The sequence below is a fragment of the Cavia porcellus genome, unplaced genomic scaffold, assembly GCF_034190915.1.
Source record: "Cavia porcellus strain 051 isolate PalLab524CR breed Dunkin Hartley unplaced genomic scaffold, mCavPor4.1 scaffold_7, whole genome shotgun sequence".
NCBI classification, from domain to species: domain Eukaryota; kingdom Metazoa; phylum Chordata; class Mammalia; order Rodentia; family Caviidae; genus Cavia; species Cavia porcellus.
Window position 1 is genome coordinate 26,255,763 of NW_026947490.1, and position 26,825 is coordinate 26,282,587.

Below are 26,825 nucleotides of genomic sequence, written 5' to 3' on the forward strand. Positions count from 1 at the left end.
TTTTTAGGACTCCTAGTCCATTAGAGTCTTGAAAAATACTTTTCTTCTAGATTTTCTCATTGTTTCAAGCTGTGCCCACTTTCTGATCATTTGGATCCCAGATGCACTAGGGTACATGGGCAACTCTGCACATGGGTGCTAGGGACACAGTGTGTTAGCTTTGAACCCCAATTCTGCCACCTCCTGGATGGATGTAGATCCTTGGACACATTCCCTAAAGATATATGCCTCTTGATTTCTACCTTAGTCTGTTTGGGATGTTATAACAGGTTAAGTAATTTGTAAAGAAAAGACATGTACTTCTCACCGTTTGGAGGTTGATAAGTACAACTTCAAGATGCTGATACCTTGCAAGAGCTTTCTTGTGCATCATCCCGTGGGAGAAGGTTAAAAGGAGAAGGGCAGCAGAGCGTGAGAGCAAGCAAGCAAGAGTGGATTAGATTTGCTCTTACAACAAACCTGCTTTTGCAATAATTAACTCACCTCTGTGATATCAACTACCTAAACCATTCATGAGTGAAGAGCCTGGGAATCTTATCACCCTGTTAGGACTTGCCTTCCACCACTGTTGCATAGAAGACTGAGATTCCAACCCAGGACCTCTGGGTGACACATTCACAGCCATTCCTACCTGAGCGGTGGAGGCAGTAATAGCACTTCCTTGGGTAATTGACCACAAATGCTCATCGGATGTGACATTCCAAGGCCAGTGGCTGGCCTACATAATCACAAGTGACTCCCACCAATTGTGACTTGCTTACCTCTCAGGGCCAAATGAATTTTTTTCACTTTTTCTCTCTGGTTCAATAACTCATCTGCAAGAAAGCCCAAGACAATGTCTCTCTGCAAAATATAATCACTAGCTCTGTAGCTAAGTTTTTCTCAGGCAAAACTCAGGCAATCATAGCACTTACCTTTCAGAGTTATTATAATGATTATGGAACAGGACAGATAATGACTACTACTCCTTAATGCTTTTATCTATATCCTTTAGAGTGATTAACTCACTGAATTTTCATAAGTACTATGATTATTAGCCCATGTTTCAGATGCAGAAACTGAAACACAGAGAGGTGAAGTAACTCTCCAGAGGTCTCAAAGCACACATGTGTCAGAATACACCTCCCATGGGGCCTCTCACTTCTGGCCACTCTGTAGTTATACTGGCTGCCCCAGTGAAACCTTAAGAGATGATGACAGATTTAGAAAATGCAATTGCTAAACATGACATACAGATCTCTTTTCTTCCCTGCATAAGAAAAATATGATAAACTCCCTGCACAAAACATCATTCGGCTTTAGCTCTTCTATTCTCCAAATACTCACCCAAAAGAAAGCTTTTAATTTCTTCAAGGCTAGCCAGAGTACTTCCCCATAATCATGCAGAGAAAATGGAAATAAAACTAAAACTCTGTCATGTGGCTGATATGGTTGGCTATACAAAGCACCCAGAGGCTTGCATAAGGTGCTGTTTATATCTTCACTGGGGAGGAAAATGCTTCTTCAGTTCAGTAGATATTCATGAGGTAATCGTGGGGCACCAAGAGCTCTTCTAGAAGGGAGCAGTGAACAAGCCAGACAAAGTGCCTGTTCTCATGACTGCTCTATTCCATGGAAAGAGCCAGCTCACTGCTAGGGATGAAGTCATCTCAAGCACAGTGCTTATCACCACTTCTCCCAATGTCTCCTTGCATCCCTTGCAGCTAAGTAGAGGTCAAGCTCTGGTCAGTGCAGAACACAGTAGGGATTTCTGGAAAGTGCTTGCCATTAACTAAAAAGGAGCACACTGATCTGATGCAACAGCCATGCTGTGATGCAGAAGAGTTTAGCACAGAGGTGAACATTAGTACTGAGTCCTTATGCTGAATGTGGCACAGCTAACCCAATGTTATCAGCTGTCTACGTGTGATTTGTTTTGTTTTGTTTTAAGGAAAGTAATATGGTGGTCTTGGAAAAAATTAACATAATCACTACATGATCCAACAATTCTACTTCTATGTGGACCCAAAAGACCCAATTTGTTTTGTTTCAATCAGACAATTAAACCCACAAGTCTTTAGGTCACTGTGTTTGGTAATGACCTCAACCAAACACATTAGTGTTTGATACAGGGAGCCATAATGAACAAGTTGTCAAAATGCACATAGAGATTGACAGTAGGATGCTATGATTTTAAAAATTTAAACCATGACACATACAGTGTTGGTAAGGATATAGAGGAATTGGAAATTTTGCATGCTGTTGGTGAGAATATAAAATGATGTAGCCATTATGGAAATTACTATGGTGGTCTTGGAAAAAATTAACATAATCACTATATGATCCAACAATTCTACTTCTGTGTGAACCCAAAAGAACTGAGAGCAGGCCTCAGACATTTATATACTTATATTCATGGCAACGTTCTCCCATTGTTTACAGGTGGCAGTGACTCAGATGTTCATCCACAAAAGAATAGATAAATGAAAAGTGTGATCTACATACAAATGGATATTATTTAGCCTTTAAAAAGAAAGAAAATTCTGTGCTATACAATACAGATTAACCTTGAAATGTGATGCATAATGAAATAAGCCAATCGCAAAAAGACAAATCTTGTATGATTGCATTTACATCTGATACTTTCTGGAGTCAGAAAGTAGGAACTTGAGAACCAGATGTGGGGTGCATGCTTGTAACTCTAGCACTCTGGAAAGCTGAAGCCCCAGGACGATTACAAGTTTGAGCCCAGCCTGTGAAATCCAGCACTTTAGTGACACCCTGCCTCAAAATTTAAAAAAGGGTTGGGGATGTAGCTCAGTGCAAAGCCCCTAGGTTCAACCTCTAGTGGTAGGAGGAAAAAGAATGGAGGAGAAAGATCTTGACCTAGGTGTGATAGTGCATTTCTGTAGTCTCAGCAATTTAGGAGGCTGAGTGGCAAGGATCACTGAGCACATAAGTTTGAGACCAGCCTGGGCAGCATAGCCAGACTATGTCTCAAAAAACAAAGCAAAACAAAGACAAAAACAGAAAAAAAGTAAGAACTCAGAACCTAGTGAGCAAGCTGAAAAACTAACAATCCTGGTGACAAGTGACAGTAGCATGGGGTTGGCGGTGGATATGGATGGATACGGACGGACTATGGAAACATGGAGATGGGATGAAAAGGAGTCACATCCCACATGGATTTGCCACACAAGGGAAAAGGGAAGATCAGAGGTGACTATCTAAGGACCTGGCTCTGGTGACTATGTATATGGAGAAGCTATTTCCAGGGGAGTAGAATGAAGTAGGAAGACAAGAGTCTTCCTACTATTTCTGTCTGGGCACTGTCACCTGGGACTCATGGTGCATTTCAAACTGATTTGCTGATTAACTGGTTATCCATATATCCTCAAGTTCATACCATTGCGAGGTTCTGTGCTCTGTGCATGCGTGTGTGTGTGTGTGTGTGTGTGTGTGTGTGTGTGTGTGAGTGAGTGTAAGTTATCCACATCTGAATGTGTTTGTGGGAAGCTGCAACCCTAACACTGAGCCTTCTAAGAAACCATGTCTTCCAGGTCATTCAATAAGGCACCTGGCATCTGTCATATTAAGGAGACCAGAGAGAAACTGAAGACTCCAAAGGAAGGACACATCTCTGAATACACCTGCAGAAATGCAGGAGGTAGATGGAGCCAGACCCTCATGAGGGGTGCTTTTGCATCTCCACCTCTCACCCCATTTAATTGCATCTGCCTGACCCCATACTACCTTTCAGGAAGGACAAGTCTTGCTCGGGCTCAGGTTTGACCAGGCTTCCCTCCTGAAATTTGCTTCCAAAGTAGATTACAGGAATGTAGGCCCCAAATTTTGGGTAGCCAGCATGGTGAGGGGTAAACTCAAACCAGATGTCTGGGGAGACAGTACAAAGGGTGAGACAGAGCACACAGCTTGCAAAGCATCAGGTCCTGGGGTGGGGATGGGGAGAATCTATGCCCAGGCAGGGGATACACCTATATAATCCCAGCACTTGCATAAATGAGCTCAAAGTCAGCCTGCATTACATAGAAAGACCCTGTCTCAGAAAAAAAAATAGAATCTATGAAATGAAAAATGACAACCAAGACATTGGTATACTAGAGACAGACTGTGTGTTCTCAGAAACCACTTGGGGATTTCATCTCAGATCTTTGAAATCATTATTTAGCTACAAGCAGTACTAGTTCCAAAATATTCTGTTTCCAATATTTCTCCAAACTTGAGCCCTCATTCTGTCTTTCTCCTCCATCTCATTGAAGATGCAACTTCACAGGGTGTGGGAGTACAAAAGAGTCCAGACACAAAACAGCACAGAAATCTCTCTGGAGCCAAGGAATATTTCAAGGCAGGAAATTTTTTGTTCTGGAAACTTTGATCAAACAGTTGTGGAGCTGGGGATTTAGCTCAGCGGCGTAAGCTCCTGCCTTGCAAGCAGGCAGTCAATGAGTTCGATCTCCGGCACCGATAAGAAAGAAAGAAAGAAAGAAAGAAAGAAAGAAAGAAAGAAAGAAAGAAAGAAAGAAAGAAAGAAAGAAAAAACAGTTGTGGAAAGAGGTGACAGCTTGGTATAAGAAGACCAGTGGGGAACTAATTATAAGAATTATTAAATCTGGGCATGATGGCACATGCCTCTAATCAAAGTGCTCTGGGAGACTAAGGCAAAGGATTGCAAGTTCAAGGTCAGGCGCGCGCACACACACACACACACACACACACACACACAGAACCCTCTGAAGACACTATGACACACACACACACACACACACACACAGAACCCTCTGAAGACACTATGACACACACACACACACACACACACACACACACACACACACACACAGAACCCTCTGAAGACACTATGATACCCACTCACTATGATACTCACTCCAGGATAAACTTGGATTATGGGATCACAGATTATGAGAAGAGATGACTTAGAAGTCTTGGGTAAGAGGATGGAATCATGAGGGTTGTGGAAAGAAGTATTTCATTTCCATACACTCTGGTGGAAAAATATCACAAGGGTCCAAATGAGAAAGACATATTCATTCTGGGGACTTCTGAGCACAAATTACCAAAACACATCTGAGCACCTGTACCATGCCTCATTGATAGTGAGAAATCAGGACATATTTGTTGAACAAATGAAAGCATTTCACGCTTAGAAAAATGAGTCTGAATGTCTTAATCTCAGGAAAGAGACTGGGGATCAAAAGACCAAGTGAAGTGTCAAAATGTGAATGCAGAAGGAAGACTACTAAAAAAGAAGGGAGTCAATGAGAGGTGTGGAGGATATGACCCAAGAGTGCTGTGTGCATGCATTACAATTTCACAGTTAAACTCATTATTCTAGGTAATTAAGATAAACCAATTTAAAAACAAAAATTGCAATATACTGTAATAAAGTTTCCAGTACAATTAAAAAAAAAATCTAGGATGTCTGGAAAGCCATCAGCACTTAAGTGGTAATTAGAATCAGAGAGGAAGATGAGGAGTAAAAAGTGAGGAACACTGCTCCCCTCTCTGCCTCAGTGCTTGAAATATTTTCATTACAACTTTTTTTGGTCTTTTTCATTTTTATCGGTACCGGGGATCGAACTCACGACCACCTGCTTGCAAGGCAGGTACTTATGCCGCTGAGCTAAATCCCCAGCCCCCATTACAACTTTTTTGATCTACGCAAAGATAGTGTGTGCTGATGATTGCTGGGAGGTTCCTTCATGCTTCCACGGGCTGAGCGTCCTATCCTGGCAATCTTCTTCTAGAATTTTTCTTACTTCCTGGTGTCTCCAAGGCAACAGCCTCACATTTCACTCAGTGCCTTTCAATGTCTTCCTGCCAGTCCCACCCTCCAAATGCTTACCCTGGGCTTTTATTCCCCTCTGGTGCAGGTCACTATCAATAGCTGCAAATATTGGGTAAGGGAGTGTCCCTTCCTCCACGTACTTCGTCATGCTGGACAAGGAAGAGTCATGCAGCTTTGGAGAGAAAGTACAATGAATGGTTTTCAAAACAAGTGTCTTATGTGTCCCTTTCCTCAGTCTCCTGGGAAGCATCAACTCATCCTTACCATGTATTTTGTCTCTCCCTTGTACCTTATGTGTGGCTTAAGTGCAGGCTCTGGACCTTGTCTGCTCTGCTTGTTCTCCTGTATCTACCATGTTCTCACTGGGTTGTTATGGGCAATTTCTCTCACCCCTTCCTTCCTCAATCCTTCCCTCTGGATAGAGTGGAGTATCAGATGATACTGTCATTCATATGTTTTACTGCTGAGAAAACTGCTCATTAGAAAAGTAAAGGGATCCCCAAGGTTACCAGCTAAAATGGTAGCGCTGTGACCCAAACTCAGGATTATCTGCTGCAAAGGTTAGGGGTTTGACCATTTTTCAACAGGTGAACAATATTGTTACAAGGCATTGTTGTCTTGGAGCTCGCCCCAAATCTGCCTTGGTGTAAAAGCAAGGTTTATTTCTAGTTATTGGAAACATATATTGTGATAAATAAAGCCTTGCTTGAAATCATCTGGATCATTATGTACTACATCAGAAGAAATGCAACTGGGGAAGAAGGAATCTACCCAGTGGGTGAACCCTGAATGAGTCCTCCAAATATTTCCTGTGTTCCATAAATCTGTGTGGTCAACAGCCACTAACAGAAGATGAACACAGGGCTTGTGCCTGCAATTTCTAAAAAACAAACCAGGTTAACAACATCCTACTTGTTAACATATTTCAAAGCATACAACACCATACTGCTAACTCTAAGGATACTGTGGAGTAGGTTTCTGGAACCTATGTATCAGAAAATTTATATATTAAGTGAAATAAGCAGATACAGAACTTAAAGGGATAGATCTTAGTTAAGTGCTCGTACCACTTACTTACCTATCCACACACACACATGCACATACATTCAAACATAAAAGAGGAGAGAAAGGCAGAGATACAGAGAAATATAGAGAGAATTTTACACCTCCATGTTCATATCACCCACAGGTACCTGGTCCACACTGTCATTTCTAAACACCTATTCCCCTAGGCCATACAGTCTGATACAAACCCTGTCATCAATCATTTCACTTTCCTTCTCCTCCCCTATCCCAAACCCATAGTTTTCTATGACCTGCTGCTCCTCTTTCTATGAAAAGGACAAATGCTTAGCCCAACCCAAAAGTTAAAGATAGGAGGAATCCACTGGGAGAAGAATGTATTTCAGGTTTCCGCCTCATAATCATCCTAACCCTTCCCTGTGACAGCTGCAGGGCAGCCCATGACATACTCACCTTGAGGGTCACATATGCTTGGACCCACGTAGCCTCCGACCTTCCAAGTGATGCCTTCAGGTACTTTGGGGTTGGATCCCAGGGTCAGTTGATCAAAGGCTTTGAGGGTGAAGATAAGAATGCTTTGGGTCTGAGGAAAGCATTTTCCAGTAAGCACCTGAAGAAACAAAAGCATACAGTCTTCCCAAAGTAAGAAGAATGAAAGGCAAGTACAGAGAGGAGCATTGTGGCCCACAGATGTGATCCTAATCTTTGCTGAGGCAGAAGGATAGCAAGTTTGAGACAAGCCTGGACCATACAGCAACTCTGTATCAAAAAATAAAAGAGGAGAAAGGAAAAAGGAAAAGAGGAGAAAACAAAAAGAAAAAGAAAGGGAGGGGAAAAAAGGGGAAGGAAAGGAAAGAAAAAAGAACTGCATACAGTGACACACATTGCTGTAATAGCACTGGAAGGCCAAAGCAGGAAAATCACTGCAAAGATTGAGATGAACCTGGGCTATATAGTGAGTTCAAGGCCAGCCTGAACCAATGATATTCTGTCTCAAAAAAGAAAAGAAAGGCAGAGGAGGGGCTGGGTGGATCTGGAGCGCCTGCATCAGCCTCCCCATGTGTCTGGAGGACTTATGGATATCTCAGCAAGCAGGGGAGGATCGCAGGTTCCAGAGGCACCACGGCCAGTGGTGAGTGCTCAGCGCACTCTGCCCAAATCCCAGACTGTTTGGGACCCTCCAGGCTTCCGGGTGCAGTGAAGTGGAGAAGTGGGTTTGAGGCCTCTACATCCACCTCCCCAACCCGGCTGCACTTGGAGAACTGTGGAGCTTCCAACAAGTAGGCGGGCACACGCTATCCCCTGAGCCCAGCCTGATTGGGACTCCCGCACCTCACCATCGGTGTGCAGAGGAGGGGCTGGGCGGATCTGGAGTGCCTGCATCAGCCTCCCCGTGGGCCTGGAGTACTGTGGATGTCTCCGCAAGCAGGGGAGGATCGCAGGTTCCAGAGGCACCACGGCCAGTGGTGAGAGCTCAGCACACTCTGCCCAAAGCCCAGACTGTTTGAGACCCTCCAGGCTTCCAGGTGCAGTGAAGTGGAGAGGAGGGTTTGAGGTGGCTACATCCACCTCCGCATCCCAGCTGCACTTGAGAGCTGTGGAGCTTCCAAAGAGCAAGTGGGCACACAGTGTCCCTGAGGCCCAGCTTATCAAACTGAAGAGAGTTCTGAACAGGCAGAGGAGGGCCATTGGTTCTGCAGGCCCAGAGGCTTGGGGTAAGGGGGTGCCAGAGTCTCAGGAGCTGCAACCGTAGAAGGGGATTTCCAACAGACCCTGAGGAAGCTTTCAAATAACACTTGAAACACAGGAATACAGGAAAATGACAAAACGAAAGACCAAATTACAACCTCAAAAGTCCAGCCCATCTCAAGAAACCCTAGGAGCAATGTACACAGAAGAAAATATATGCCATTCACCTCAAATATCGGACACAATAGCTACTGAAATTAACAAGCAACTCCAGGAAGCTTTAAAGAAATTCAAACTCGAAATAATCTCCCAGGTAAAAGATGAAATGATAAAAGAAATGAAAGAGATTCTAAATATATCTAAAGAAAACACAGATAAAAAATTGGAGGAACTAAACAAAAAGATAGAATCCCTAGACGAGCAATATAAGAAACAAACAGAATACATAATGCAGATGCACAGAGATATACAGGAAATAAAAAACTCCACTGAAAGTTGTAAAAACCGCCTTAATGAAAGTGAAGATAGAATTTCAGACCTTGAAGACAGGATTGCAGCTAGTGAACAGGAAAGGAAAGATCTTTTGAAAATAACAAGGAATCAGGAAACAACAATTCAACAACTGCAAGATCATGCAAAGAGAAATAACATAAGAATGATAGGGATTAATGAAAAAGAAGGAGACAACATAAAGGATGTCAAGAGGATATTTAGAGAAGTAATAGCTGAAAATTTCCCAAGCATGAGATCAGAAACTGACATCAGGATCAGTGAAGCACATAGACTCCAAATAGTCATAACCAAAATAAAACTACACCCAGACATATAATAATCACCATCCCAGAAATCCAACACAAGAATAGATTATCAAAAGCTGTCAGAGAGAAAAGACAGATCAGTTATAAAGGAAAACCTATCAGAATCACAGCAGACTTCTCAGCACAAACGATAAAGTCAAGAAGAGCATGGAGTGAAGTATTCCAGATCCTAATGCAAAATGATTTCCAACCTAGACTGATGTATCCTGCAAAACTATCATTCAAAATTGATGGGGAAATACAATACTTCCATGACAAAGAACAGCTGAAGAACTTCAGGAACACCAAACCAACCCTGCAAAAAATATTGAAAGACAGTTTAGATACACAAAGGAATAAACCACTAAGCAAAGCAAATAATTAAACAGAACAGAAAGCTAAAGATGCAACAGCAGAGAGATAACATTCCTACAATTAACCAGCATTTAACAGTAATAACCATTAATGTAAATGGTCTCAATGCACCAATCAAAAGAAACAGACTAGCAGAATGGATCAAGAAACAAAATCCAACCATATGCGGTTTACAGCAAACCCATCTAACCCAGAAGGATACTCACAGACTGAAAGTCAAAGGATGGAAAACAATTCTTCATGCAGTAGGAATCCAAAAAAAGGCAGGAGTAGCCATTCTGTTTGCAGACAACGTGAACTTTAAACCAACAATGACCATAAAGGACAAAGAAGGTCACTACATAATCATAAGGGGAAAACTCGAAAAGGAAGAGATAACTATCTTAAATATGTACGCACCAAACTCCAGAGCACCCAGTTATATAAAACAATTATTAACAGAAATGAAAACTCAAATTATCAGTAACACAGTTGTAACAGGAGACCTTAATACGCCATTGACACCAAGGGACAGATCAACCAGACAGAAAATGAGCAAAGAAATAACAAAACTGAATCACACCTGTGAACAAATGGGTTTGATAGACATATACAGAATGTTCCACCCAACAACATCAGAATACACATTCTTCTCAGCAGTACATGCATCATTTTCTAAAATAGAACATATATTAGCTCACAGAACATATTTAAGCAAATGCAAAAGAGTTGAAATCATCCCTTGCATGTTATCGGATCATAGCGCTCTGAAATTAGAAATTAATGATAAAAGATACTGCAAAAATTCTGCAAACACATGGAAACTGAATAACACACTCTTGAGCAATCAGTGGGTCACAGAAGAAATTAAAGAAGAAATTAAACAATACCTAAAAGAAAATGAAAATGCAGAAACAACTTACTGGAATCTGTGGGATGCAATGAAAGCCGTTTTGAGAGGAAAATTTATTGCACTGAGTTCCCACATCAGGAAAACAGAACGAATATAAATAAATAACTTGATGCTACACCTAAAACAGCTAGAAAAAGAAGAGCAAGTCAAGCCCAAAGCCAAAAGAAGAGAGGAAATTATAAAAATCAGAGCAGAAATCAATGCAATAGAGACTAAGAAAACAATCCAAAGAATCAACGAATCAAAGAGTTGGTTCTTTGAAAGAATAAATAAAATTGACAAGCCCCTAGCCAACCTTATTAAAAAAGGGAAGAAAAACCTCAAATTCATGCAATAAGAAATGAAAAAGGAGAAATCACTACAGACCCAATAGAAATACAGAGGATCATCAACACCTATTTCAAAAACGTCTACTCTCAAAAGTTTGATAACATAGAATAAATAGACAGATTCTTAGAAGCATATGAAGTACCAAAGCTAGATCAAGAGGATGTAAAACTGTTGAATAACCCAATCTCTAGTAATGAAACTGAAAATGTAATTAAGTCCTTACCCACCAAGAAGAGCCCAGGCCCAGATGGATTCACTGCAGAATTCTACAAGAAATACAAAGAAGACCTAATGTGGACACTCCTCAAACTATTCAATGAAATTGAAAGGGAAGCAATCCTTCCTAAGTCATTCCTGGAAGCAAATAGTACTCTAGTACCAAAACCTGAGAAAGACCCAACTATAAAAGAGAACTATAGACCGATCTCCCTAATGAACACAGATGCAAAAATCCTCAATAAAATATTGGCAAATAGGATCCAGCAAGTCATCAAGAAGATTATACACCATGACCAAGTGGGATTCATCCCAGGAATGCAAGGATGGTTCAACATACGTAAATCAACAAATGTAATCCACCATATCAATAAAGCCAAAAATAAGAATCACATGATCATTTCTATAGATGCAGAAAAAGCCTTCGATAAGGTCCAACACATATTCATGATAAGAACTTTACAGAAAATTGGAATAGATGGCCTTTACCTCAACATAATAACGGCCATTTATGACAAACCAACAGCCAAGCATCATACTAAATGGCCAAAAATTGAAAGCCTTTACTTTAAAATCGGGCACAAGACAAGGATGTCCTTTATCACCACTCCTATTTAATATAGTACTGGAAGTACTAGCCAGAGCAATTAGGCAAGAAAGAGAAATAAAAGGGGTAAAGATAGGAAAAGAAGAAGTTAAATTATCATTGTTTGCAGATGACATGATACTCTACATAGAAGACCTCCTAAACTCCATTGAAAGACTCTTAGATACAATAAATAAATTCAGTAATGTGGCTGGATACAAAATCAATACTCAGAAATCAATAGCATTCCTATACATGAACAACAAAATCACAGAGAGGGAAATAAGAGAAAGTACACTCTTCACATTACCAAGCAAAAAATGAAATATTTAGCAATTACTCTTACGAAAGAAGTGAAAGACTTATACAGTGAAAATTATAATACACTGAAAAAGGAAATTGAAGATGATCTCAGAAAATGGAAAGACATCCCTTGCTCATGGATAGGAAGAACAAACATTGTGAAAATGGCCATTCTCCCAAAACTGTTATACAGATTCAATGCAATCCCAATAGAAATACCATCAACATACCTTATAGATCTAGAGAAATCACTCCTAAATTTCATCTGGAACCAGAAGAGACCTAGAATCGCAAAGGCAATTCTAAGCAGCAAAGGCAAAGCAGGAGGCATCACAATCCCTGACTTGAAGTTATACTACAAAGCAACAGTAGTAAAATCAACATGGTATTGGAATCAAAACAGAGCCGAAGATCAGTGGAATAGATTAGAAGATACAACCACAACTACGAACACACTCAACCACCTTATCTTTGATAAAGGAGCCAAGCAGGTTCACTGGAAGAACGACAGTCTCTTTAATAAATGGTGCTGGAAAAACTGGCTCTCCATTTGCTGAAAACTAAAGCCAAACCCATGTCTATCACCATGTACTAAATTAAAATCTAAATGGGTCAAAGATCTGAATATTAAAACAGAAACACTAAATCTATTGGAAGACAAATTAGGTAGAAACCTTGGAGACATAGGAGTAGGTAAAGAATTCATGAACAGGACTCAAACCGCACGGGAAATACTTCCCAGAATCAATAACTGGGACCACTTCTTATTAAAAAGTTTCTGCATGTCAAAAGAAATCTCCAGCATAGTGAAAAGAAAACCCACAAACTGGGAAAAGATTTTAGTGAACTCTCTCTCAGACAAGGGCCTCTTGTCTAAAACATATAAAGAATTAAAGAAACTCAGACCTCCAAAATTCAAAGATACAATCCAAAAATGGGCATCTGAGATGAATACGCAATTCTCAGATGAAGAAATGCAAATGGCAAATAAATACATGAAAAAATGCTCATCATCATTGGTCATTAGAGAAATGCAAATTAAAACCACACTGAGATACCATCTCACTCCTGAAAGAATGGCCAGGATCAAGAAAACCGACAACAAATGCTGGAGAGTCTGTGGGGAAAAAGGAACTCTCCTGCACTGCTGGTGGGAGTGTAGACTGGTACAGCCTTTGTGGAGATCTGTCTGGAGATTTCTCAAAAAGTTGGGACTGGAAATCCCATTTATTCCAGCTATTCCACTTCTAGGCATATTCCCAGAAGAACTGAAAGCATCATACCACAGTGATATATGCGCACCTATGTTTATAGCAGCACAATTTGTAATCGCCAGATCTTGGAAACAACCCAAGTGTCCATCAACTGAGGAATGGATAAAAATGTTGTGGTATTTCTATACAATGGAGTATTATTCAGCTATAAAGAAGGATCACATTGAGATATTTATCAATAAATCGGCGCAGCTTGAGACCACACTCATAAGTGAAATAAATCAATCTCGCATGTGTGAATACCGAATAGTTTCCCTAATGTAAGTAATGATTCAAATATATAAAAATATGTGGTAATCATGATTCCCCATTAGGTGGCCTTGGAGCCTTATAAAGTTTTCACTCATTAATTAGAAAGGCTTTATTCTGGGCTTCTTGATATGAAAATATTTGAAGCTAGAGTATATGAAGTTTTATCCAAATATTTCAAGGAAAAAGACACTATGGTAACTACTATTAAGTCAGGTTATATGGTGGTGAAGTACTAGGTTGTTGAAACAGTCATGCTGTGACCTCTATTGTTATATTGTTATGTCCTGTTTTATCTCAATCTCCCCCTTATTGTTTTAAAAAAATTATTTAGTCATTTCTTATGTTTGTCTTAATTAAAGAAAAAATTCAAACAATTAGGATATATAAATAGTAACTCTTTTTGATTTCCTATTAACTTGTTTTGAAGTCCTGTAGTACTCCCACGATCTTGTTTTGACTGATTAGACTCTGTTCCATTCTATATGATAGTATCAAGTTTGAAGACATAGGCAACTACTTTGAAGACAATAAGATTCACTAAGATACCCATTCTGGTTTGACTATTGTCTTCTTTGGAAGTCCTGTAATGTTTACAATGCCTAAGTTTTATTGGTCTTGTTCTCTACTGTTTTGTCCAACTTTATAATATCTAATGAGATAGCCAATTCTTTTTAAGGAAACAAGGGACAACGTTGATAACCATTGTTGTTAAACTTGTACTCTGTTCTACACCATGTGCTATGTCTATCCTTGGTATTGACCGACATCTTTGTTTTGCCATATTTGACTGTATTCTTCCCCCCCCCAAAAAAGTAATAAGCACTAAGGAGTAATAAAATCCAAAATGTGTAAATTTTGTTGTAAAAAAGAGAGGGAAAAAAAAAAGAAAAAGAGCTCTAACGGATATAACAGCAAGTGTGTTTAGGGGTGTTAAATAGCTGACTATATCAATGTTTTTGGATCATTGAACACAGCTGTTTGCAGTTTCCCTGTTTGAATGTCCACCTTGTATTCTTTGATACTGTGATTTGAGGAACTATTTTCAAGATGATAATATGTAATCTACTAACAGGTGATTTCTTACTGTTATGTTTTTTTTGTTTGTTTTGTTTTGTTTTGTTTTGTTTTTTTGTAGTTCTGTATTACGTGTACCCTTACACCGCAAAAAAAAAAAAAAAAAAAAAAAAAAAAGCTGGGATTGGAAGTCCCATTTATTCCAGCTATTCCACTTCTAGGCATATTCCCAGAAGAACTGAAAGCATCATACCACAGTGATATATGTGCACCTATGTTTATAGCAGCACAATTTGTAATCGCCAGTTCTTTGAAACAACCCAAGTGTCCATCAACTGAGGAATGGATAAAAAAGTTGTGGTATTTCTATACAATGGAGTATTATTCAGCTATAAAGAAGGATCACATTAAGATATTTATCAATAAATGGATGCAGCTTGAGACCATACTCATAAGTGAAATAAATCAATCTCGCATGTATGAATACCAAATAGTTTCCCTAATGTAAGTAATGATTCAAATATATAAAAATATGTGGTAATTATGATTCCCCATTATGTGGCCTTGAAGCCTCATAAAGTTTTCACTTATTAATTGTAAAGGCTTTATTCTGGGCTTCTTGATATGGAAATACTTGAAGCTATAGTATATGAAGTTTTATTCAAATATTTCAAGGAAAAAGACAGACACTATGGTAACTACTATTAAGTCGGGTTATTTGGTGGTGAACCACTAGGTTGCTGAAACAGTCATGCTTTGACCTATATTATTATATTGTTATGTCCTGTTTTATCTCAATCCCTGCCTTATTCATTAAAAAATTATTTAGTCATTTTTTATGTTTGTCTTAATTAAGGGAAAAAATTTTAAAAATTAGCAGGGTATATAATAGTAACTTTTTTGATTTTCTATTAACTTGTTTTGAAGTCCTGTAATACTCCCACTACCTTGTTTTGACTGATTAGACTCTGTTCCATTCTGTATGATAGTATCAAGTTTGAGGGTATAGGCAACTACTTTGCAGGCAATAAGATTCACTAAGATGCCCATTCTGGTTTGACTATTGTCTCCTTTGGAAGTCCTATAATGTTTACAATGCTTAAGTTTTATTGGTCTTGTTCTCTACTGTTTTGTTCAACTTTATAATACCTAATGAGATAGACAATTTTTTTAAGGAAACAAGAGACATTGTTAATAACCATTGTTGATAACCTTGTACTTGTTGTACATCATGTGCTATGTCTATCCTTGGTTTGACTGACAGCTTTGTTTTGCCATATTTGACTTTATTCTCTCCCCCCACCAAAAAAAAGTAATAAGAAATAAGGAGTAATAAAACCCAACATGTGTAAATTTTGTTGTAAAAAAGAGAGGGCAAAATAAAAGAGTTCTAAATGATACAACTGCAAGTGTGTTTAGGGGTGTTAAATAGCTGACCATATTAATATTTTTGGTTGGATCATTGAACACAACTGTTTGCAGTCTCACTGTTTGAGTGTCCACTTTGTATGCTTTGATACTGTGATTTGAGCAACTATCTCTAAGATGATAATATGTAATCTATTAACCGGTGATTTCTTACTGTTTTTTTTTTTTTTTGTAGTTCTATATTACTTGTACCCTTACACTGCTTTGTTTTGTTTTGTTTTTTCTCTTTTTCCTTTTAAAGAAAATTTAAAAAAAAGAAAGAAGAGAAAAGCAAAGAAAAAGGAAGAGAAACTCTTAAGACTTTATAACGGAGATGTTGGTCCAGATCTCTGATAACTTCCAGCCTAGAGCCCCAGGTCTCAGCTAGGGGTGACTTACACTCCTGGTTTGTCTGGAAACACTATGGAGGCCCAAAAGTCGGTCAGAGAGTAATTCTCCAACTTCGCTGCCGATGACTTTCTTTAGGCTGTGAATCAAGTCCCACTCCTTCTGGTCAAATCGATGCTTCAGCTCAGCCTCTATAGCATCTGTGTCCCCATCCTTGGTGTAGAAGGAAGACAGTGCCCTGTGGGCAGAGAAATGGGAATGGGTGGATGGTTGGAAATGTACACAGGGAAGGCTGGAGGGTGGGGAACGGGCCATTCCCTCTAAGAATAGGTGACAAATAGGAGAAAATGGATAATCAATTTATTTAATGCAAACAAGACTACAAATGATAAAACTCCACGGAGGCATCCAACATCCTCTGGAGTAATTCTTCCATTTTACAGGTAGGAAATGAGAATGAAATAGAAGAAATGACTTCAGAAAGCCAAATAATATTTTTCCAGACTAAAATGTATGGAGGGTTCACGTGGGATTGCTACAAAGAGTTGTCTACAGTTTTTAATGTTATCAACATACATCATCTTTGTAACCAACCAAAACAGGAATAATAAGATTATTCTCAATTTATAGAGGGAGCCATTGAGGCCCAGAGAGGATAAGTAACTTTCCCAATACCACACAAGGAATACAAAAATGAACTGAATTTGTTTCTAGACAATCTGCCATCTTCACACTTTATTTACTGAACACTGCCTTGGAGCAAAAATCTGACAAGTCTTGGTAGAGAAGATGTTTCAGACAGGAACACCTTGCCTGTGCTAGCTCCTACTGCAGAGATTTGATATCCATTTGTTCACTTAATAAATATTTGAACTCAAATTTAAACATTGATATTCCATTTTGTTACTGGGAAATTTTTCAGTGCATTTGGAACAAGTTGAGCTGAAACCTTTTCCCCTTGGTACTGTGGATTGAACCAAGGTCCTTTACATTAATCTATATCCCCAAATCTTTTAATTTTGTATTGTGAGATATGGTCTCCCTAAGTGGCCCTGATTGGGCTCAAACTTGTGATCCTCCTTCCTCAGTGTCCCAGAAAGCTAGAATTAGCGGCCTATACTACCACACCCAATGAAAAACTCAGAAAGTACTGAGAATGTACAGTTTGACAACAGGAATGTCAAATAGCTCACTAATAATTTCTTCATTACTTTTAGGCCAAATATTAAAGTTTCAGATATAATGAATTAAAAAGAAAATATACCATGATGGTTAATGTCAGTTTCTTTTTACTTTTTCATGGAGGTTACTAGAAAAGTCAAATCAACAGATGTAACTTGTGTTACATTTCTCTTGGATAACTGTGATCTGGAAGCTTCACATGTGTTGTGTTTTTAGTACAGCAGCCCTGTGAGGTCAGTACTGTTATCTCTTTGACAATTAAGGAGACTGGAGGTCTAGGATTGGAACCAAGCTGTTGGAATGCAGACCCTCCTTCTTATCCACAGGCTGCAGCACGATGGACCTCCAAGAAGCAACAAGGAAAAAAGTCCTGTGCTTCAGAGCTTAACAGCACCCTTTAATTTGGAAACAGGGCAGGCCTGCTGACCCTCAAACTCCATCACTTATCATGTTAATCTCTGGAGGGACACAGGACTCCTAGGTGTGACCCGTAGGACCTGCCTCACCCCCTAGCTCTGAGGCTCTGTTGTTTATGCCTTTCTCCCCACTAACCTCATTCTCCATACACAGCTCAAAACCCAGTGCAGACTTAGCTCTTGCACTGAAAACGTGCCAAGATTTACTAGGAGTGTGCACCCTGCTTTGGAAGCAGATGTCCAGGCACCAGTTCTTCCTACCTGTCCTGTGTGGCCTGGAGCAGGAGAAAGTCCTGCACAGCACTTTGCAATTCTCTGTATCTAGTCTGCAAAGTCATAGGAAGTCACAGTCTAGGAGTCTGGGCTACAGTCTATGCACCTAAAGTGTAAACAGTGTACCTGAACATGTAAAGGTCCTTGAATGTCAGCAAATAATTATTATATTTGTTCCAGAACTTTTGGGGGCTAAGAGAGACATTTGGTGTTTGTCCTGAGTTCTCAGCACGGAACTCCTAAAACCTTAGAGTTCTTGAGGATAAGGGTGGTAGCTGAGATGGCTCTTGGGGACAGAGGGCCTTGAAATGCTTTGGGATGGGTACTGATCACCAGAAAGGCCAAACCATGACGAGAAGCTTAAAACTTTCAGCTCCTGCAACTTCTGGGGGAAGAGGAATGGAGAGGAGCTGGTGGTTGGGCTCAATCCCCAGTGGCCAATGATTTAGCCAAACACACATATGTAATGAGGCCTGCAGAGAAATCCCTAAACAACAGGTTCAGAAAGTGCTTGTGAAGCCGGGCGTGGTGGCTCACACCTGTAATCCCAGCACTCGAGAGGCTAAGGCAAGAGGATCAGCCTGGGCTACAAAGTGAGCTCAAGGCCAGCCCAAACTGCATAGCGAGACCCTATCTCAAAAAAGACCAAAAAAAAAAGTCTGCAGAAAGTGCTTATGCTTGTGCCAGGAGCCCCTGGGAGCAGGGAGGGTTGTGTGTCAGGAGAAGCGATGGGAGGGTTGTGTGCCTGTCCTTTGCTCAGCCACCATTTGTGCCTGAACTGCCTCCTTTAATAAACCATAAAACATAATAAAAGTGTACCGCTAACTTTCATAAGCTATTCCAGGAAATTATCAAACCTAGGAAAAAGTCTTGGGAGTCCCCAATTTATGTTCAGTCTCTCAGAAGTGCTAGTGGCCAGGAGCTTGCCTCTGGTGTCTGGGTAGAGGAGGGGTTGTGGGCTGGATGCTCACTCCAGGTGGACAAGGTCAGGATAAAATTAAATTGCAGGACACCCTGTGGTGTTAGAGAGTTGAATTAGTAGTGTCAGAAAGGACAGCGGATCCAGACACAATGGCCGCAAATGTCATCCCAGCATTCCGGGAGGCTGACACAGAAGAATCACAAGTTCAAGTCCTATGTGAGCAACTTGGCAAGAACTTGCCTCAAAATAAAACAATTAAAAAGTAAAAGAAGGACTGGGGAATATAACTAACTTTAACTGGGGAATATAACTAACTCAGTGTGAGTTCAATCTCCAGTACTGGCAGGCAAAAAAGAAAAAGGTTCAATTCAAAAGAGAGAGAGAGAGAGAGACAGCGAAAGAGACAGAGACAGAGACAGAGACAGAGACAGAGACAGAGACAGACACAGAGAGAGGCAGTAGGATACTGGTAACCAGAATGCAGAGAGATTGAAGGGTGAGAAGACAGAGTTGGGGAAGAAGGTCATTAACAAAGAAGTTCATCTTCAAAGGCACAGCCAGATTGAAGGAATAATTTCTGACATTCTATCACTCAGACAATGAATATAGTTTACAGTATTGGGCCATACAATTCAAAATATGTACGAGAGAGGATTTTGAATGTTTATATCACAAAGAAATAATAAAGGTCTGAGATGCTGGAAAATATAAATATGTGGAGTGGTCCATATGCAATATATATGTGTGATGAAACATCACACTGATGTACAGTTATCTTTTAATTGAAAAAGAAAAGAAACCATGCATGAGGGTACACACGTCACCCCAGTATTCTGGAAGACTGAGGAAGGATCTAAAGTTTGAGTTCATTCTGGACAACTTAATGATTTAGCAAGATTCTCTCTCAAAATAAAAAAAAAATTGAAAAGGGCTGGGGATATAGCTCAGTTCAAAAGATTAATCCTCAGGAAAGGAACGAAGGAAGAAATGAAGCAATGAATAAAGGAAGAAAGGGAGGGAGGAAAGGAAGGGAGAAAAAGAAAAGAGCCTGAACTTGGTATCAGGAGGAAAAATCTCTCATTTGGACGTCAGGCACTACCTCCTATCCTGAAATGTACACTTACCAAGTGGACCTCGAGACTCTCGAGAGGTAAGTGACAGCATCCAGCAGGCCAAGACTTTTCAGCTCACTCAGGACCCCGATGCAGGCGATGTGGGCCCACAGCCGCCCACCAGAGCCCAGCACAGCAATCACGAGTGCCTGGGGACAGGGTTGAGAACAAGACAGGGATCTAAGACTCTCTTGAGTCAGGTGCTGCCTGTCACACATCACTTCTCTGGCCATGTAAGTCTGTACTCTCTACCTCCTCCCCTTCTGCTAATCCTAACTGAGCTGGGCCCCAACCCAGGTGCAAAAGGTGCAATCCTGGGGCCCCCAAGCTCCCCATTACTCATCTCATTGGCTTTGGTGCTCAGTTTTTCCAGACCCTTCAACACCTGGCTCCTGCGTTTCTCCACAACCTCCTGCTCTTCTTTTTGCAGCCCAGGGAGGATGGAAACCATAACACTTCCCAGAACAAAATGAAAATAATAAACTCCAGAAAAATTGCCATGAGAAAGAAACAGTTTATCTGGAGTGGTGCAGCCCAAAAAGGTAGGCAGCAGCCCTACAGTGATGAAATGCAAAAGTGCCTGGATATGCAGGTAGAATTGAAAAGGTAAATAAAGAATATAGCATATCTGATAGTGAGGATTTGCAGAAATTATCACATTTTTATGTCCAGTGAGTACAAATACAGTTGCCCTCCATATCTGTAGGTTTTGCATTTGTGAATATAGCTAATAGGTCAGAAATGAGAAGGAAAACAGTCTGGACTGACCATGTACTGACCTTTTCTCGATCATTATTCCCAAAACAATATAGAATAACAACTATTTGCATAGTATTAATGTTGCACAAGGTATTATAAGTAACCTAGAGATGATTTAAAGTACACAGGAGGATGCGGGCGTATTATATATTATATTATTACATTTTACCTAGGGGATTGGAACAGCTGAGGACTTTGGTAATCCACAGGGGGACTGGAACATCAGGCAGTCCTGGAACCAACCCTCCTTGGGTATTAAGTGGAGGCTTATACTATTAACGACATGGTACAGCCATTTAGCAATTCCCCAAAATATTAAACAAAATTACAATATGACCCAGTAATTTCATTCCTAGGAATAGAGTCAAAAGAATTGAATGCTCACAGACTTATACAGTGACATTCAAACAGTGCCATCCATTCAGCTAAAAGGGAGAAACAAACCAGCATATAGCACCTGCTGGCAGTTTCAGCACTTTCAGAGACTGAGGCAAGAGTATCACAAGTTTATAAGACCAAGTCTTAAAAAAAAAAGAGCTGGAGATGTAGCTCAGTGTAAAAGTTGAATTCCTAGTACTGAGGAGTGGAGGGAGACAACCCTAATGTCTATCAAGTGATGAGCAGATAAAATATAGTCTATCTATACAATGCAATGTCAGCCATACAAAGGATGCATACATACTACAGCATGGGTGAACCTTGAAATCATGGTAGTAAAAGAGCCAGACACAAAAGCTGTATCTTGTATTATTTCTCTTATCCAGAACATCCAAAACAGGCAAATCATGGAAAAGAGAGGCAAGTCAGTAGTTGCCAGAGTCTGGGAAGAGGGAGAGATGAGAACAGAGTTTCCTTTTGGGTTGATGAAATATTCTGGGGCCAGATAGAGATGGTGGTTGGAATGCCTCTTGCATGTACTAACCATCACTAAATTATTTACTTTAAAATAGTTGCAAGAGCTGGACATGGTGGTATATGCATATAGCTGCAGCACTTGGGAGACAGAGGCAGGAGGATTGCTGTGAGTTCAAGGCCAGCCTGAGCTAAGCATGCATTCAAATCCTGTCTGAATTACAGAGAGAGACCCTGTCTCAAAAAAAAAAAAAAAAAGCAAAAATAACTCAAAGCCACAAGAGCAAATATACTATGTATTTTTTACCACAATAAAAATTATCTACACTTGTTTCTTTCTACTTCATAAAATATGACTAGAAAACTTAAAATTACATTTGTGGCTCACCTATTTTCACACGAAAATGGTAATTTGAAGAGCTCCTCAGGGTTCGTCTTGCCTAACCTCCTCAATTAATTTTCTTTTAAATGTTTTCCTTCCTTATTGCACACCCACTTCCTGTTTTGTGGATGACTGAATGGATCTTTAAGAGACTCTGGGTTTTGATTCTGACTTCGCACAATGAGAATGATCATAGATGAAAAAAGATTAGTTCATCAATTCATCTGTCCCATGTAATTGGTTACCTAATAAACATCATAGTTCACATTCAAATAGCCAGAAAAAAATATTAAGTTGGGTGCAAATAGAATCCAGGGAGAAGACACCCGTGTACCCCATATCTGCCCTCCACCTGCCTGAAGGCCCAGGAGACCTCTGGCCTCCTTGTGGGTACTGGGCAGGGGCCTTTACAGAGGCAGCAGCTTCTGGGTCTTGCTGAGGCCCTGACCAGTCCTTGCCCTATCCTAATCCTGACTTCCTCTCCAGAGAAAGGCCTTGTCCATCAAAATTAACTCTGGTGAAAGAATCACTAGCTGAAATTGCTGGTGTCCAAGATCAGCAGAGCTGAAGTGACTCACACATATCCAACGAAGTATTTTTAAAATCCTATACCAGGAATGGTGGCACACACACCTGTAATCCCAGCTCTCTGGGAACCTGGGGCCGACCTTTAAGCCCGGACTAGTATGAGACTTTGTAAGTCTCTGTCTCAAAATAAAAATACAAGAGGTCATAAAAGGCTGGAGATGTATCTCAGGGAGAAGATCCCAGATTCAGTGCCCAATACCATGAAGACAAAGAAAAAAGTTAATCCTGAGATCGTTTTTATTCCATTTATCACTTGACACATTCCTGTAGTGGTACCTGAAAAACTGAGTTTTTGTGCCAGCTTAGCTTGTAGCTACTATCCTAGGAAGCCAACAGCTTCTAGAGCCTCTAACAAAGGACCCATCGGCATGACACTTCTAGGGGTGGGGGAGGCCTCACGATCAGCAATTAGACTGCAGGCTGAGCCTCAGTAACACAAGCACAAGGAGAAAATTTTGCAGTTTTTGGTACTTACAGACCGTGGGGTGCTCAGCCAACCTTGAGTGAAGCAGTGAAAGCAGAAGGCGGCAAGCTATAATATATACGGGAGCTAGGGTGTGAGTCTCTTCAAATTGGTGGGCTAATGCTTGAATGATCCATGTAAAGGAAGGTGCAGGAAAGCCTAGAGTCCAGTCTGTCACGTTTTGATCTCTGGCCACCTGCCTGGGCTGCTAGATGTGGTGTAGAATTGGAAATTGCGTAAGAGATTCTGAACCCAGCTCTTGGGAGGAGAATCCAAATTATGTTAAAATAGATGCTGAGACTGCATCAAACTACAACAGTACTACATTTTTAAAGTGGATTTTTATCTATCGCACAAGGCAAACTCCTTATTCTTACGCTCACTTCCAATTTCTCTTATTTTTCAGGATTTTCTTGGATATTTGTTCATGTCTTGATGCCAACAGTCTTTTTTTCACCAATTTTTTGAGATATCTCAGACAGAAAAATTATGTCTAATTGAGATGGAAACATGATTTTATTTAATTTTATTTTTAATTTTTTGGAATTGAACTTAGGACATCATCCTTGCCAGGCACGTGCTGTACCACTAAACTAAATCTCCAGCACCTGGAAATGTGATGCTTTAGTATACACAGAAGCAAATAATTAAGCTTACCTTTGAACTCTGCCCTTTTTTTCCTCTTGCCCCTCAGCTAATGAGGTAACAAACAGTACCAGGACAAGACTATGTCAAAGTGTCAGAAAACCAATAAATAAAGATCACCCTAATGCCTTCCCCAACCACAGGCATACTTAAAACCCAAAGTACATGACCCAGGCCTTCCTCTAACATCACTGCATTGTAGTTTTGACCTCCCACCCAGTGGGCTTTGGGTGTGATGGCACTTCCTCTAAAAAATCCCATAAGATCAAAATCTCTGTCTCTCAATGGTGGGCTGAATTCTCTCTGGCCATGATTCTTGGCAATACCCAGATACAGACACTCCCACAGCACCTGCCTATATGGGGTAGTGAGCTCTTCTCACTGCCTGTATGTCCTTTTGTGCAGTTGTATACATTTGTTTTGTTGATTTCTTGCACTTACACTTGTTAGTCCATGTTACGATTGATACATTGTGTCAACTAGAGAAGTTTAGAAATTTAACTAAGAGAATCAGCAAAGATCCAAGAGCCTCACTTTGTAAATAACCTCAGCCTGTGCAAAGGAGGAAATAAAAAATAATTAAGAGAGAAAAAGAGGCTTGTTCTTCTTTTTGCTCTGGCTGCTTTTGCTGGCTGCTGCCTTCAAGTATTGCCTTGGTGCCATTGCCAACTAGTCTTGGAGCCAGCTGATTACGGTCTGAAATCTCCACAAACTGTGAGCTAAATAAACTTTTCCTTTCTTCATTTTGAGTGTTGGCTATTTTGTTTCAGCGAGGAGCGAAAAGTAACCAAGACAGAATTTGGTACCAGAGAAATGGGGTTGTTGCTGTGACTGTGCCTAACCATGTGGTTGGATCTTCTGTGAATGATTCGTGGGAAGAGTTTAGAAAAGTTCAGAGATGTCACTAAAAGAGTAGCCCTAAGCTGCTCTGTATGGCAGATTTTGGTCAGGGCTCAGAAGACCAGAAAACCACTGAAGACCAGGCTTGGAAGATTTCTGCTAGGAAGGACTGGGTGCTGTACTTCAGATGATGTATATCATGGCTTGGTAGAAAGTTTGTCAGCATTTTGCTTGGGTACAGAGACTCTGCCTAAAACTAAGGGTGATGAACTAATTAATCTGACAAAAGAAATTTCAAGGCAGTCAAATGTTGAGGCTGTGGCATGGCTATTGTTGTGGGCTTCTAGCCACATTTATGTCCCAAATCACGAGCAAAGAGCCTAGCAGGATGATTTAAATCATTGTGAGCTTGGCCAGAAAGGAAGCTCCAATAAGCTGTGGACTGGGAAGATATAGCTGAAGAAATCTCGATAGTTGAAGAGGAACAGGACAATAGAAAAGATAGCCTGAAGTTATCACATAAAGCAGCAAGTTTCAAAGCTTTGCAGCCTCAAAACTGAAAAAGTGAAAGACTTTGGTTTGAAGCTGCAGAGTACTGTGTTCCAAAACGGTGGCATAAGAAATTTGTTTCTCAGAATTGGATTCGGAGTGCCCAGTGATCCAGGCACTTGACTCATACCAGCAACAGAGAGGAAAGTCTGGCTATTGCTCCAGCTGGCAGCAGACCTCAGCACCATTAATGTTGCACTGGTTTTAGGTGCACACAGAATGCACCAGTTCTGAGGTTTAAAAGTCTTCTATTTGGATTTCAGAAGGCCTGGAAGGCCAGGCAGTGTGCCCTTGAGAGGAGAGTATGTGAAGCTGAAAATGTGAAGCCAAAGGTGCCGTGATGACCACAGACTTTTGGAAAAGCTAGGAATGTTGATCATCTAAGGAAAGCTGCAAGGAGAGAGCAAAGCCTAAGACAAGCTGTGGGAGCTACAACCACCAGAAGTTCCATGGCGTTGGAGTCACACAAGCCTTTTGGAGATCACAATTTGCCATAGATTGCTTCAGATGTTGAACATGTAACTCCAGGACTTAACATTTGCCCTGCTGGATTTTGGACTTGCTTTGGTCCCAGTGCTTTGTATTCCCATTTGTACCTTTTGGATTAGGAATGTTGATTCTGTGCCATTGCATGTTGGAAGTGTTTAATTTTGTTTTAGTTTGTTACAGGGACTTGCAGCTAGAGCTTGCCTGACATCTTGGAGAAGACTTGGGAGTTGTACTGTTCAGCAATGCTGACTGTTAGGACTGTGGAAGTGTTGTATATGCACTAAATATGCCTTTTGCATAAAGGGATGTACATGAGTCTTTGAGGGGCCAGGGAAATAATGTTATGACTCTAATGTATAATGTATAATGTTGACAGACTTAATTTTGGTTCTTAAGTATGGTTAAATCTATGTTATAATGTTTAAGTGTGAACAGATACTGAATAAGTATGTCTTATATCTAAAAACAGGTTTAAAGAAATGTGTCTGGTTGCTAAGTTAATAAGCAGTGGATTGTTATGATTGATACTGAAAGATTTTCGGCCTAGACAGGACACTGTAGCTGGTGAAGACTTAGAGGTGGAACCAAGGAGCTCCTATCTCCCCCCACCCCTAGGAATTTACCTGTGACTCCATCTTCCCTGCCCCTTAGGAATTTACCTATGGTGCCAAACAAAGACCATGCATCCCTAATGCCCCCTTAGGTTCCACCCCAAACCGAGGCTACTTATATACCCCCCACACCAAGTGTCTGCCAGAGAGAAAGCCAGACTCCAGCAGTCAGGGGTGTTTTGGTTTTCTCTGCATTCTCAGAATAAAGGCCTCTTTTGTTTTATACTTCTCATTTTTTGGATATAATCTTATCATTTGGTGCTGTGACTCGATCGGCAGGTGATTGACTCCTAGGACACACCCAGTTTGAGTCTCCAGTCAATTAACAAACTGAATTACGTCCTGGATTAATTCTCTGCTTTTTGTCTCCCAGGACCTGCTTAATTTGTCACCAACCACTCACACACAACAACGGCCTGATTAATCTCAGGTA

General features: G+C 40.5%; 1 protein-coding gene across 1 annotated transcript in view; it reads right to left on the bottom strand.

Annotated features, from left to right (window-relative positions):
• Nucleotides 1–20,977, bottom strand: part of Pla2g4c (phospholipase A2 group IVC) — a 27,089-nt gene extending 6,112 nt beyond the window's left edge. Inside the window, 7 exon segments of the mRNA XM_063254018.1 lie at nucleotides 3,712–3,873; nucleotides 5,861–5,975; nucleotides 16,361–16,383; nucleotides 16,386–16,432; nucleotides 16,434–16,547; nucleotides 20,227–20,367; nucleotides 20,562–20,977. Coding sequence (XP_063110088.1) covers nucleotides 3,712–3,873; nucleotides 5,861–5,975; nucleotides 16,361–16,383; nucleotides 16,386–16,432; nucleotides 16,434–16,547; nucleotides 20,227–20,367; nucleotides 20,562–20,929 — 970 coding nt within the window. The 5' untranslated portion in view covers nucleotides 20,930–20,977.
• Between the last annotated feature and the right edge of the window lie 5,848 nt (nucleotides 20,978–26,825).